The following is a 16229-nucleotide window of genomic DNA, read 5'->3' as shown; positions in this document are numbered from 1 at the left end:
TATCAGTGTACATTTTGAAAATAATTATAAATTCATAGTAAATTTTACAATAATTAAACTCATAGATTTTTTAGATAAATCTGTAATTTTTTTTATTTTTTATTTTTTTGAAAAGTAAGACTGATTCATAATTTTCAAAAAAGAAAAAAAACTAAAAAGCAATCCCCCTATAACGAGCCGCTGTTGAAGTCATGCCCTTTCCCCTCTCAATGAGACGTCGTGGAAGAACTGTAAAACCCTAAAATCAAACCCCCCCCCCCCCCCCCCCTCTCTCTCTCTACAATGTCGGACTACCTACCTAACACGGTACTGATTGAAATCCTCTCAAGACTCGCAGTGATCTCGCTCCTCCGATTCAGGTGCGTATGCAAATCATGGCGCTCTCTCGTCTCCACCCCCTCTTTCATCACTTCCCACCTCAATCACTCCACCACCACCTTACTTGATTCTTCTTCGCCACTACTCTCACCGCAAAGAGCGCTTCTCACTCCACTTCAACAACCAAACTTTCCCCAAATTCCTAGACCTCAAATGCCCATCTTCGACTCGCTTCAAGTACTACTTCAGAATTGTTGGGTCCTGTAATGGGTTGCTCTGTCTCACCGACGATTGCTTCGGTTACACCAATACCATCATTCTCTGGAACCCTTCGATTCACCGCTCTCTCACCCTTCTTGTGCCCCGTGTTACCTCTGAATCAACTTCCCCTTTTATGTGTGTTCATGGGTTTGGCCTTGATTTGATTAAAAATGACTTCAAGGTTGTCAGGATTTCGTATTTGGGATCAGAAAATGGGTTTAAGGTTCCTCCTCAAGTCAAATTTACGCCCTCGGCGATCGTTCTTGGAGGGATTTTGATGGTGTTGTGCCGCGTTTTGGCATGGTTAATTAGTTTTGGTCACAAGCTTATTTGAATGGGAAGGTTCATTGGGTTTCTTACAAGCTCATTGACCCGGTTACTCGTGGTTGTTTTGTTCTGTTTTTTTATTTGGGTAATGAAGTCTTTGGGGAGATTGAGTTGCCACTGAGTCTGGTTCATCAGTTTCCTAGGAACATGTTGACTGCTATAGTGGGTGAATTGCTTTTGGTGCTACAGTATTATTCGCCGATATACAGTAAGAGTTGTACATTGTGGGTTATGAAAGAATATGGGGTGGTGGGGTCTTGGAGTAAGCAATATACAATTGATCTTGATGGAAGATTGGTGTTGATGCTTGGCTTGAGAAAGAACGGTGAAATGCTGTTGGGAATGGGTAGAGAGCTGGTCTCATATGACTTTGAGAGCCAAGAAATCACAAACCTTGGAGTCTGTGGCAGCAAAGATGCGTTTTGGGTGGATAATTACACGGAGAGCCTAGTTTTACTGGAGGAAGGAACTCAAGTTGTGGATGGCCGCTCAACAAATTCTTCTGATGCAGTTAATAGTGAGGGAGAACCAGCTTTGCCAGAGGAAGATGATGGACCAGAGGAGAGTCTAGTTGAGCAACGTGCGTACTTCATGCAAACAGTTATGCTTGATACGTTTGAAGCTTGTCTTTAGGTTTGCTGAATACCTTCTTCTAGTCAAATACATGCTATTAACATTCCTCAGGACCTCTTTTGGATGCTAATATCTTGCTTTTGGTGTAGCTTGTTGCCCCTGTTGACTGTTTAGTTCATTACTTTATTATGGTATTTTGTTCTTTTGATGGAATAGAAATTGCACATTTCTAAATAGATGGTGTTATTGCATTGTTTGCTTGAACTGTGCTAGTGGTAGTTGGTTTCAAGGGGAGTAATTTGCATTTCTCTAGACAATGGGTGGCAAAGGTTGTGTTCTGCGTTTTCGGTGACTAAATTTACTTGAACCAAATGAACATCCGCTGACTACTTGATTTAATGAATCTTTTTTCATGATAATGTGCCAATTGTTGGGGAAGTTTAATTTCTTAGAATTTTGTTAAGAATATGGTATGAATACTGAATGATAATCATTTTGGTACCGGATGACATACCATACTAGATGAACCAATGATGCTTGATTTAAACTATAGTTCATGAATTTACCTTTTCTGTATGTAACTTCTCATAAAGTTTGTGTGTTGTGTTTACTAACAGTAAAGATATCACGATGAACTTGGATGCAAATTAGACTGAATCGTTGTTGGGTAATTTTTAACATTGACCTTGACCCTCTTTGGAGTCATATTTGTTGTCATAAGGTTGTCTAGCACATACTTGATACTTCAAGAATGATCTACACCATCTTCTAACTTCTAATTTGTTTAATGAAATAAGTGCACCACTAGTCCTAATTAATCATGATTAGGTTTAATTAATTAGGTTTAGTTTCTAATCTTCTTTAGCTAATTAATCTCAATTTAATTTAATTAATCTTGCTTAATTTCGTTAATCGTGGTTAATTTTCTGACGAAGTGTCTAAAATTGATCCAATTTTCCCAAGTCCTATAATTCAAACACATATGTTTCTTTTAAATTCCTTACCCATTGTATTTATTTTCTAAAATTTCTTCTCGATAATTCACATTTATATTTCTACAGTATTATACGATAATTAAATTATGTCACATATATATATATATATATTTATTCATGTCACGCAAAACTGCTTTTGGTGTAGTATATATTTGTTTTTCTAAATTGAAGAGATGATTGCTTTTTAACTCTTACCAATTGACAAGAAACTCATGTAGTCAAAACTTATTAACTATGATATTTTCCAAACATTAATTTAACTATTTTACATAATAGGATAACTAATTTGGCTTAAGGCATTCAAAAGTGAATAATAGTATGATTTTCGTAAATGGTATTATTCGGCATGCTATAAGTTACATACAATATTATACAACATTATTCAATATACATAGATTCTCTTTTCTCTCTCTTTATACAATTATCGTAACATGTATCAAAGCTATAAGATCCAGCCTATCTTTCTTGTTAACAGGCAGATGGCCGATTGGCAAACTTATCTTTGCTGCCCGCTAGAGTTTCAACACATATCTGTGTTAATACCAATCTCTAGCAACCAATCAACCCGCACCTCCGCCACGGGCGTCAAATCTCAATCTTCCACTCCTTCAATCTAGATTTGAATCCGGATTAAAATTCATTTATTTTATTTAATTTTATTCGGATCAAATGGGGACTTGCAAGGGCAAGTCAATACTGACCCTGTTTTGCCTAAAGTTACAGATGGAGAAGAAGTGGATGAGAGCACACTTGAAACAGCCTTGAATAGGAATTTCCTTTCTGTAGCTTCTTTTATTACTGGTAGCCTGTTGGCATTCCTACTTCGGAATTAGGATCAATCTAGTTTTTGGGCCATAGACATGTAAGTATTGGTAGTAGTAAGCAGCAAAATCTGACTATCTCTTCTCTCAATAGATTAGTAATCCTAGTCTGTTTTTGATACCGGTCAATAGTATCTTAGGGTTCTGTTTGATACACAGTGGAGTGTTTTGACAAATAGATGGCTAACGTTCTTTTTGCTTTCTAGTCATATATTAAACAAAGAGAGCCCTTTTTCAATGAAGGTTTAATGAACTTGCTTGATATTTTCTCTTGCCATGCTGTCTTCTATGTATATTTTAGGTGTTCTATTATCCTTTTGCTTTCTTACTTATTATTTCTCACTACTTTCCATGTATATGTTTATGAAGGAGTTTACTTGTCAAAAGGTATATCTCCTCATGTACTTTTGAATGAATTTTATATGGAGGAAAGTTGTTCGATAAGCCAATCAACGATCTCAAAGATAAATTCCAATGTTTTCATATAAACACAATGGATAAATGCATTTACCCCATATATGACTTAGTTTAACTCTTTGTTTTCAGAGAATTCTTTAACTTGCTTCAAAATACTTGTCTGTTTCAGACTTATTTTGTAAATGATGAAAGGTCCATTAGAATATTGGAGGAGGTATAAAATTTGTCTAGTGCACACTATTTTAGTATACCGAACCACTGAGGCTGTATGATACTTTATGGGAGATTGATATTGTTACCATTAAATCCTTTTTAGAAAAAGCGTGTAGTTGCTGAAAGTAAACTTCAAGGAACTATCTCATCAATTCTAATTGTTTATTGGTTTCTTGGTTTCCAACAATGGAAATTTTGGTTTGGTCTGATGTGTTTGTTGTAGTTAGAATTTGCACGCCATTGGGTCGACATTTCCTCAGAAAAATTAGAAGACTCTAAATTGTTTATATCGAAACTTTGAAATAAACAAATAGTTGTTAGAAAAACAATCAGGCCCAATCTGTTGCTATAGAAAGATAATTGATGTGAATTAGATCTCAGAAAATATGACAGTAGAATTTCAATTTAGAGAACACCAAAGGCTCTATTTAACTTCTTCAAGGAGAACTCCCAAAACCGTGTTGTATTATTTCTAGTTTAGGTCTGGCAGGGTGTTTTGTTTTTGAATAGCCAAAAAAAAAAAAAACACAAAGAAAGTCAAACATATATCAAATTGTAATTATTCATAGGATGTGTGAGTTCCTTCACATGGTATCAAATTGTAAAATTAGATGCTATGACACCCAAACAATGCCTATGAACCTTGCCTGGTTTCTACTACTAATAACTTTGTGCTTTTTAACATTCAGCTATTTTGCACTATTATTGCTAATGAGAAATAGACTACATTTATTTTGCACTTTTCTAAAACTATACCATTTATTCTCAATACTTTGCCAAGTAAAAGCATACATTTCGTGTGTTATGAGATTATTGCTTTAATAATACAGAATACCTATATCTTGCAATTTTTATTTGGTTGCAAACTGACAATATTTATTTGATTCCTTATGGGTTGTTCATTTTTATCAAATTTTCTTTTTATTCTCTCTTTTAAATAAATTTCTAGTCAATTATAAAGTATAATTTTGAAAAAAGGGATTACGATTTGCAATTTCTGGTCACAAGCTTATTTGAATGGGAAGGTTCATTGGGTTTCTTACAAGCTGATTAACCCGGTTACTTGTGGTTGTTTTGTTCTGTTTTCTGATTTGGGTAATGAAGTCTTTGGGGAGATTGAGTTGCCACTGAGTCTGGTTCATCAGTTTCCTAGGAACATGTAGTGGGTGAATCGCTTTCGGTGCTACAGTATGATTTGCTGATATACAGTAAGAGTTGTACCGTGTGGAATATGAAAGAATATGGGGTGGGTTGTTCTTGGAGTATGCAATATATGATTGATCTTAATGGAAGATTGGTGTTGACGCTTGGCTTGAGGAAGAATGGTGAAATGCTGATGGGAATGGGTAGACAGCTGGTCTCGTATGATTTTGAGAGCCAAGAAATCACAAACCTTGGAGTCCGTGGCAGCAAATATGTGTTTTGGGTGGATAATTACACGGAGAGCCTAGTTTTACTAGAGGAAGGAACTCAAGTCGTGGATGGCCGCTTGGCAAATTCTTCTGATGCTGTAATAGTGGGGGACCTGCTTTGCTAGAGGAAGATGATGGACCTGAGGAGAGTCTAGTTGAACAACGTGCATATTTCATGCAAACAGTTATGCTTAATACGTTTGAAGCTTGTCTTTAGGTTTGCAGAGTACCTTCTTCTAGTTAAATACATGCTATTTTCTTAGGATTAAATGCAAATGTTAAAAGTTAAAACATTTCTTAGTACCTTGTTTGGATGCTAATATCTTGCTTTTGCTGTGGCTTACTAAAAAAATCAAGGTAATGGGTTGCCTCTGCTGACTGTTTAGTTCATTACTTTATGGTATCTTATTCTTATGTTGGATAGAAATTTCACTTTCCTAAATAGTTGGTGTTGTTGCATTGTTTGCTTGAAGGGTGCTAGTGGTAGTTGGTTTTTCAAATGGTGTAATTAGCACTTCTCGAGCCAATGGGCGGCATAAGGTTCCGTGCTGTGTTTTCAGTTAATAAATTTACTTGAACCAAATGAACATCTACTTACTTGATTTAGTGAATCTTTTCCATGACATATCCCCCCACCTACCTGGAAACATTTCATACTCTTTATATTTAAGATCTCATATCATATCTCTATCCAATTAATGAGTTAAGCTGTAGCTAAGCTGTTAGCAGCTTCTCGTACCCAACCCTGGTTACCTCATTCTCATAAGATGAGATAGATGGTAGGGTGGATTTCCGATGTATGACAAATGCGCATGACATCATCAGATAAATATACATGGCAGTAATTTCACAAGATAGATGTACATATTGACAAAAGTGTAACAACCTAATATTATGGCCTTACATGTCAATGTTTCTAATGTAAATTGAAATCCTAGAACTTATCATCCTCAAAAAGCATTAAAAAAAAAAAACAAACAAACAAACAAACAAACTTGTTAAGTTAATCAATCTGCAAAAGTTTGTTTGTTGAAGTCTCCCTTATTTACCTCTGTTCTGATAGAGCTGATGGAGACAATAGTGAGTACAAGATGCACCAATGGCATCCTCTTGGTGACCAGCATCTGCAATTGTTCTTTGTATCATGGGATTTATGAGGTTGTAATCCAAGTAGTTTTCGTCATCCACAGAACCACAACTGACATGGAAGGCCTATTGGAAAAATCACTTTGTGGACACCACACAACAACCTTCATCGTCTCCACTACTTTTGTTCCATGTAATTGCATTTCATGATTGTCTTTGTCAACAATATCAGTAAGTCTTTTTGCTTTCCTTTTAAATAGACTTGGTAAATTCATATCTTCCTCTCTGGTTGGCACCTATTTAAATTTTTGCACCCGCACAATATTTCTAAGACCATGACACCAAAGTTATAGACATCTACTCTCTCTGTGATAATTGAGCTCAACCATTCGGGAGCCAAATAGACTGGTCTGGTGTTCCCCTCCAAGTTGCTATAACTTGGCTTTGGTCTTTATCATTTAGTTATGACAATCTGAAATAAGAAATTTCCGCATTGAAGTATTGGATGTTTTGGGGTTTGACATCTAAGTGAAATATTTTCAGTTTGCATTCCTCATGGATATAGGTTATTCCCTTGGCTTTATTTACGATAATCTTTCTTCTGGATTGCCACCCAAGTGTGAGCTCTTGGTGCTACTTTGGTGCCATCACGTAATATATTTTGAAACACTACCAAATCCTCCTTCCCTGAGCTTATTATTGAAATTTCTTGTCATGGCTCTCAGTTCTTTGCAAGAGAATATGGTAGGCATATCTGGTACTTGATGAACAAAGAACTCGTCACGTTCGTTGGATTCTTCTTTCTTTCTGAAAAGGAAAATGCAAGAGGCAACCACAAAAAATACACCAAAGAAAGTTCTGACACTGGATCCCAATATGATTTTAACATGCCTTGATTTCTTTTGCTTAAGATACTGTGTAGCGGGATATTTGTGCACTTCAAGAAATACAATAATGTAATCAACCCCTCTCATTATTTATAAGAGAAAAGACTTCAGACAGTAATAAACTACCTTTGTTTGAATCATTGCCCACGTGATATGCAATGAAAGCTGCTTTTCATGAACAATTTTTCAAGCAACTCTTTTTCCAATCCTTACTACTGTTTTTTCATCCAAGCAGTATCTGTTTGTGTGTTTTGTGTTGAAGTTAAAAGTAACTAGTTTTCCTAGGCTCCAAAAAAAAGTGAAAGCAAGAGCAAATAATTCATACAAACCTTAAATAACACTTTTAAAATGATCAGAACAATTGTTTGCCTATCAAAGAAATAACACTCGGGTGTCAAATTTTGCCATATCAAAGAAATTAGAGTGTAATGCTTATCAAATCATGTTGAACATTGTCACAGAACAATGAAAAGTGCATGAAGAGGTTACAAATAATTCATACAAGCCTTAAATAACACTTTTAAAATGAGATCAGTGACATGGGTATCAAATTTTGCCATATCAAAGAAATTCAACAGTGTAATGCTTATCAAATCATGTCGAACATTGTCACAGAACAATGAAAAGTGCATGAAGATATCAAGGTAAAACAGGATTTGGATGGGATGAGACCATGAAGATGGTTGTAATAGCTAGTCCAAATATATAATTAAATTATCTCTTGGTTAACAAGAAGATTGAGATGTATGATGAGATAGTTTTAGTGGTTGGCAAGTATTAAGAGGGAATTATCCTAAATAATTTGTTGATATTGACCTGAAATCTAAATTGGAGTATGAAACCAGTAAATTTGAATGATGACATTGACAGTGAAGAGATCTCAAAAGAAAAGGAGATTTGGAAATTTTCGGAATCCTTAACTGTAACTTCATCCCAACCATGACAGCAAACACATGATGAGTAGCCAAATCTCTCAATAATTTCAAAAAAACTTGGGTAGGTAGCCGATGCAATTAATAGATTTAATGTGTGAGCTCTTCTTGATGACATAATTAAAAAAATAGAATAAGACATGACTGATAAATTTATTTATTTTTATTCATATAAAATATGTTTTTCATCCAATACATATCCCATCTTTAGTGTAGTTAGTGTAGCAAAAATAAATTTAATGTAACTTCTTCTTTTTTTCCTTTTTTTTCTCTTTTTCTTCTTGGTGCACTTGCCTTGACTCGGCAAAATTTCTAGGTGTGCCATGCTCTAAATATTTTTCCAAATTGCCTCAAAGAATTTTTCACGAGTTTGAATGATTCCTATTGATATTTTGCTTTCTGTCAATCACGCAGACTCACTTTTATCTTTTGTAATGACATTCGAGTCCACATTTGAACAATCTGCTTCTGATTATGACATTTGAGTACACACAGCTGCCAAAACTACTTCTTTTTAACAATCCGATTAACACAGTAGACCTAGTCAATCTATGAATGGAATTGTATGCATCAATCTGAGTCATTAAGCAATATTGACTGTAATATTTATCTATATATATGCTAATAATTTAGAAGGCTCTGAGATGTTTCATTTGATAGATAGGTCACAATTATTGAATGGTTGCAAGGGATAGCAAAATTCCCCGATCCGATTGTATTTGTTCAAACCTAATTTTAATATAAATGGTTTGAAAGAACATTGATTGGGTAGGGTAAAGTATAATTATAGATAAATCAAAACTGTCAAGTTTATAGTAAAGTATGAAATTATCAATTGAGTTTAAAAGCAAAAATTTGAGTGCAAAACCCGAAAAACCCTCTCCGTTGCCATCCCTTTGCACACCACCTCCTTAATTAGATGAAAAAGACAGCATCTAATTTACACATACTATGTAATTGATCAATAATATGTTCGTGTTATGTAATATGTGTGTGTAAATTGATACTCTGAAGAAAAAAAAAAAAAAATAGATGATATATTTCACAACTGGTCAACACTGTTAATTAGCTTGATTAACCTCAACTAAGCTCTTGCAGTTACCGTGAAGTTTAGTTTAGTTTTTTTTTTTTTTGGTCAACGTAATGTGAATGGAAAGCGCCTATAAAATATACAAATGGTTCCTGGTGAGTACCCCACAAAGACAGAGACTGTTGCCTCATGTTCCTGGTGAGTACCCCACAAAGACACAGACTGGTGTGATGATTGAGGGAAAATTTGACGAAGCAGGCAACTATGTCCCTCTCCTAATTAATGTTTAGGAATCTAGTAGGGACTTGGGCTTGGGGGTTTGGGGGCTTGGGCAACTATTTCCCATTTTGAAGTCTTGAATTGGTTCCAGAACTTGTTCAAGCATGAATCTGATCCATGCATGGCAGAGAGGATTTCTCAACTTGACATGTACTGTGAGCTCTATTAATATCATGGACCATAACGATAATACTTCATACTATTGGATGTTAATTCATCACCACATTAGTTTGATGAGGCTATAGGTGGAATTATTGGATCTTAGTTCCTCACCAATTCAGGGATAATTCTATTTTCACACACCAATTTCTTTTACGCTATGTTTGGTTGGGGGATTTAAGAAATGATTTGAAAAGAGAAAGGAAAAAAGTAAGTGAAATGTAAATAAAACATACCTATATTTCATCTAATTTCACACATTTTTCCTTTTTCTTTCCAAATCTCTTCTCAAATCCTCTAACCAAACATAGCGTTAGTTCACACACATCCAAAAAAAAATCTCAATGCACATCGATTTATTCCAATAATATCATTATTCTCAATTTCAAAACCCTAATTGTCTTCAATCCACCCACCTCTCCTTCACTTCAGTTGCCACCGCTCTTGGCCCTCCATCCGCACCACTACCGCCACCACCACTCCCAGCTCATCCCCTTCCATTCTAGACCTCCACAGTCAACCGTAATTTTTTTTTTTTTTTTTCTTGGTGCACTTGCCTTGACAAAATTTCTAGGTGTGCTGTGCTCTAAATATTTTTCCAAATTGCCTAAGAATTTTTCATGAGTTTGAATGATTTATACTGATATTTTGCTTTATGTCAATCACACAGACTCACTTTTGTTATGACATTCGAGTTCACATTTGAACAATATGCTTCTGGTTATGACATTTGAGTCCACACAGCCACCAAAACTTACTTCTTCCTTTTCATCATCCAACTAACACGGTGGACCTAGTCAATCTATGAACAGAATTGTATGCATCAACCTGAGTCATTAAGCAATGTTGACAGTAATATTTATCTATATATATGGTAATAATTGAGAAGGCTCTGAGATGTTTCATTTGATAGGTAGGTCACAATTATTGAATGGTTGCAAGGGATAGCAAAATTCCCCGACCTGATTGTATTTGTTCCAACCTGATTTTAATATAAATAGTTTGAAAGAGCATTGATTGGGTAGGATAAAGTATAATTATAGGTAAGTCAAAACTGTTGAGTTTATAGTAAAATATGAAATTGTATCAATTGAGTTTAAAAGCAAAAATTTGTACGCAAAACCCGAAAACCCCTAACCGTTGCCATCCCTTTGCATACCACCGCCTTAATTAGTGATGAAAAAGACAACATCTAATTTACGCATACTATGTAATTGATCAATAATATGTTAGTGCTATGTAATATGTGTGTGTAAATTGATACTCTGAAAAAAAAATAGATGATATATTCCACAACTGGTCAGCACTGTTAATTAGCTTGATTAACCTCAACTAAGCTCTTCCAGTTACCGTGAAGTTTAGTTTTTTTTTTTTTTCCTGATTTTTCTGTCAACGTAATGTGAATGGAAAGCGCGTATAAAATATACAAATGGTCCCAAAATTCAGTGGACGGAACATACAAGCTCACACAATACAACTTGGGTGTTGATTGGAGTAGATCAATACCAATGGCACCTGGTGCTGCTATATTGTTGTTGCCTCATGTTCCTGGTGAGTACCCCACAAAGACAGAGACTGGTGTGATGATCGAGGGAAAATTTGACGAAGCAGGCAACTATGTGCCTCTCCTAATTAATGTTTAGGAATCTAGTAGGGACTTGGGCTTGGGGGTTTGGGGGCCTGGGCAACTATTTCCCATTTTCAAGTCTTGAATTGGTTTCGATGAGCGCATAGGTGGTTGCAGGTAAAGGAAGAAAGAGGCAACAAGAGGGGACAACGGAGGAGAGAGGTGGCACTAGTGATGAAGGATGGTTCTGGTGTTTTAGAATTAGGGTTTGGGTGGAAAAAGATAAAAGTATTATGGTGTTTTTATTCTAAGACAATTGAATTAAGAAATTTTTTTTCATGAAGTGTGTAAACAGAGGGAAATTAATGTTTGAAAATAAAATTACTCCCAATTCAGTCCTCTTTAAGCTGGTTGTTAAACCAATTGGAATCATTGTGATGAGCAATTCTTTTCTCTATAACTGAGACTTATGATTGGGAATCTCCATTCATCGACATAATGATCAAGTCATTCAATGAATGTAATCATTTGGAATGAATGACAATATTGGAAATGAATTATTCCTATTTCTTTCATTTGCAGCTCCTTCATTCAAAGATATCTTAAAATTGTGAAAGGGAAACTGCTCAAATACACCCAACTGATGTTGAATTCAAAACCATCGAATTAAGTAAAGATTCCAAAATGGACACCCCCCCCCCCCCCAACCCCAAAAAAAAAAAAAAAAAAAAAAAAAAAAGAGAGACGAAGAAGAAGAAGGAAGAAAGCGCAGCAAGTGTCGAAATTTTAAAATTGCACTCATTCATGACATATTATCTCATTCTTAGCTGGGGAACATTTCCAACTCTTTATTTGCATTCACTAATACAATTAATGATGTATCCAAGCTGCTTGCAGTTTCTCATACTCAAAACCTGGCTACCTTATTCTCACAAGATAAGATGGTAGGGTGGATTTCTGATAAATGACAAAAGCACATGACATCAAACAAACATATCTATGACACTAATTTCTCAACATCAAAAAAAGTGTAACGACAAAATATTATTGCCTTAAGCAATCTGCAAAAAATTGTTCGTTGAAGTCTCATTTCTTTACCTCGGTCCAGAAAGAGCTGATGGAAACAATAGAGTAGTAGCAGCACCAGTGGCATGCTCTTGTTGACCTGCAGCTGCAATTGATCTTGGTATTGCCGGATTTGTGAAGTTATAATCCAAGTTGTTTTCAACATCAACGGAACCCTCCAAGACCTTAACCACCACTGACATGGAAGGCCTCCTGGAAAAATCACTTTGTAGACACCACACAGCAACCCTCATCATCTCCACAACTTCCGCCCCATGTAATTGCATTTCATCATTGCATTTATCAACAATATCGTTCAATCGTTCCTCTTCTGCTTTCCTTTTAAATAGACTAAGTAAATGCATATCTTCTTCAGGCTGAGACCAGTCCAAATTTTTCCGCCCACACAACATTTCCAAGACCACGACACCAAAGCTATAGACATCTACTTTCTCGGTGATAATTGAGTTCAACCATTCGGGAGCCAAATAGCCTGGTGTTCCCCTCAAAGTTGTTACAACTTGGCTTTGGTCCTTATCAATTAGTTTTGACAAACCAAAATCAGAAATTTTCGCATTGCAGTATTCATCTAAGAGGATGTTTTGGGGTTTGATATCCAAGTGAAATATTTTTTGTCTGCAATCTTCATGGAGATAGGCTAGACCCTTGGCTATATCCATGATGATCTGCCTTCTGGATTGCCACCCAAGTGTGAGCTCTTGGTGCCTTTGGAAGATCCATTTATCCAAGGATCCATTGAACATGTACTCATAAACTAGAAGCCGATATGATTTTTCAGCACAAAATCCAATTAATCTCACCAAACTAACATGGTGAATGCTGCCTATTGTCTCAACTTCAGCTAAGAATGACTTCTTAACTTGACCAAAACCATTGAGGCGCTTCACTGCTACATTAGTGCCATCGCTTAATGTCCCTTGAAACACTGACCCAAATCCTCCTTCCCCAAGTTTATGATTGAAATTGTTTGTCATGGCTCTCAATTCTTCGTAAGAGAATCTGGTAGGCATCCCTGGTACTTGATCCACAGAGCACTCATCAAAATCCTCAAACTCTCGTTTCTTTTTGAAAAGGAAAATGCAAGAGGCAACAACTAAAAATACACCAAAGAAAGCTCCAAAACTGGAACCCAGTATGATCGTGACTTGTGATTTCTTTTGAGGAGAATTTGTTTGTGAAGGAATAGGATATTGTGCAGTCAGAGATTTCTGCACTTTAAGAAATACAGTGACATTCTCATCCCTTCCCTCATTATTTATGAGAGAAAATGCTTCCGACAGTAAAAAGCAACCTTTATTTGAAATATTCCTCAAATCATAAACGGCTTTGCATGAACAGTTTTTCAAGCAACTCTTTTTGCAATCCTCTAACTCTGTTTGTTCATTCAAGTAGTATCTGTTTGTGAGTTCTGAGTTAGAGAAAAAGTAACTTGTATTCTTAAGCTCCAAAAAGGTTTGATATTGAGAATTGTTACAAGAAATGGGTGTAACAAGGGAACATCCAAGGTTGGGTAGCTTACTATTTATTTGCCTGAAAGTGTTGCTAGTGGCTTCATCAGGACAACCGCACTGTCCATTTGAAGAACAAATGCCGTAATTGCCACACGCCATTGGATAACCACAGTCACCAATATCTGATGTCAGCAAATCAGTCACCACATTCCAATTCGATCCATCCCACTCATAAGCCCTCAAATGCCCATCAGGATCCAACCTTATGAACTGAGCTGATGATGATGACGCAGCACGGATTAGCAGCCCGTTGAAGCTTTCATTCTCGAATTTTAAGCTTACATTATTTAATACGTCATAATAATAGAGATGTACCGCGGATTCAAAATAGGACCAGGGTGGATGGGATTCTACATAAGCTGACAGATATTGGTAATAATAAGAATCAGATTGAACAACAGCAAGAGAAAACAAACCTTGACTCCAGTTTGATGCTGATGTGCTGGAGGTGAGCTTCTGCCCAAGAACCAAACCCTGGCCAACAAGTAAGGAGTCAGTTGGGTGATGGAAAGACTGCCAAACCATTGCATTGTTTCGATCAAAGAGGACCAGATTTCCATCTTCAGTCAAGTTTAAGCCTGCGACAGAGTAATTTCCTCCGCCAGTGTATGTAGACCAGACAGAAGTGCCATCGGAGTCTGCCAAAGTCAAGTTTCCATCCTGAGTGAGTTGCAAGGTTGCGTTAAGTTTTACAGGATGGTTTCTATTAGCCGACCAAACTAGTTGCGGGGCATCTGCTATTTCATCTTGTTCAAGGGAAGTTTTTTTTTTGGATGAGGACACCAACGATGCAGGCAGTGTATGCAAAATCGCAGCAGAAGGCGAGAGAAAAACGCGATCGAAGGCCTCTTCGAAAAAGGATTGGTCTCCAAAAAAAGTCCGAAGCTTTGAAGACCCGTAGGGGATCGTTAATGGTCCATGAAGTGGACACATTGGCAATTGGATAAACCACAGGCTGGGCATTCACCGAGTGGAAGGACGAGGAACACATGAGAGATGTTAAAACCAGAACAATAGCACAACACAAACAACTCCGCCGTTGATCATCCATTATAGCTTTTGCTTATTAGAATGATAGGCAAATACAATGGGGACCTCCTTGGATGTGTTGTTGGAACATATACACTAATGAAATTCTGTAGCTAAAAAAAAAACTCTACGAAAAGAGATAAAGCAAGTTCAAGTGCTTTTGGAATGATATCCACCCCAAATATTGGGTCGGTCTATTCACTATAAAATTATGTCTCGAATTTTGCTCCGAAAATCGGATGAAATACCTAGAATAAATATGGTCTGTAAATATATTTTAATTTTTAAATTTTTTTTTTTGAGTTATAATCAGTGTGTTTGGTTTCAATTTTTTAAAAAATGAGTTTTTTTTTTTTTGTGTTTTTTTGTTTTTAGTGAATATTTTTAAAATTTTAAGTAATTTTTTTACTTTTTTAGATGCACCGTACTTAAATGTATCTAAAAAAAAATATTTGTAAACAAATATTTTAAAAAATCGATAAATACATTAGAATATGAAAAATATACTGAATTCTAGTATATGAAAATGCTATTCACTGTAAAATTTTGTCTCGGATTTTGTGCCGAAAATCAGATAAATGGCCTAGATACCTAGAATAATTATGGTCTGTAAATATATTTTAATTTTTTAAATATTTTTTTGAGTTATAATCAGTGTTTTTGGTTTTAATTTTTTCGATTCAATTTTTTGAAAATTGAATTTTTTGTTTTTAGTGAATATTTTTTAAATTTTAAGTAATTTTTTTACTTTTTTAGATACACCGTACTTAAATGTATCTAGAAAATAAAATATCTGTAAACAAATATTTTAAAAAATCAATAAATGCACAAGAATATGAAAAATATAATGAATTCTCGTATTGTTATTATTATTATTATTATTTGTATTTTTGGTATTTAGTAAATTTTCTATAAAAAAAATCACAAATATTACACTTTTTAAGTGTATTTATGTTAAGTGTATCTAAAAAAAATTTAAAAAAATGCTTACAAATATTTTTAAAAATTTAGTAAAAACAAAAAAATATGAAAAATAAAAAAATTTAATTTTTTGAAAAGTAAATTTTAGAAATCAAAACCAGAGAATGAATATTATTGAAAAGTATATATATTTTCTTCACCAATTTTAGTTTGTGCTTGAGATATTTCCTTCCTACTAATCATTTTTGAACTACCTTCCTACTAATCATTGGTAACACACTTTTCGAGTCAACGATGTGTCCGCCTACCTCATAATTTAGTTTTTCTTACATATTCAGATTAATTACATTAAAATACCCTCAATTATTAGTAATATCACTTTACTTTATTTATTTATAAATTCGT

At 35.2% G+C, this 16229-nt stretch overlaps 1 protein-coding gene and 1 long non-coding RNA gene across 2 annotated transcripts; one reads left to right on the top strand and one right to left on the bottom strand.

The window, feature by feature from the left end:
• Positions 1-5779, top strand: LOC114274066 (uncharacterized). The gene is made up of 2 exons (XR_014338277.1): positions 1-3336; positions 5030-5779. It is a non-coding gene; the product is annotated as an uncharacterized LOC114274066 (long non-coding RNA).
• Positions 5780-12082: 6303 nt separating this feature from the next.
• LOC114274065 (G-type lectin S-receptor-like serine/threonine-protein kinase SD2-5) lies at positions 12083-14979 on the bottom strand. Its single transcript, XM_028215936.2, has 2 exons — positions 14291-14979; positions 12083-14089 (listed from the first exon to the last, which is right to left on the bottom strand). Exons 1-2 carry the CDS (start codon positions 14835-14837, stop codon positions 12372-12374), a joined length of 2265 nt encoding a protein of 754 aa, XP_028071737.2. The 5' UTR covers positions 14838-14979; the 3' UTR covers positions 12083-12371.
• Between the last annotated feature and the right edge of the window lie 1250 nt (positions 14980-16229).

The sequence above is a fragment of the Camellia sinensis genome, chromosome 8, assembly GCF_055761805.1.
Source record: "Camellia sinensis isolate YWXY chromosome 8, ASM5576180v1, whole genome shotgun sequence".
In the NCBI taxonomy this organism is placed as follows: domain Eukaryota; kingdom Viridiplantae; phylum Streptophyta; class Magnoliopsida; order Ericales; family Theaceae; genus Camellia; species Camellia sinensis.
This window is presented reverse-complemented; position numbering and strand designations above follow the sequence as displayed.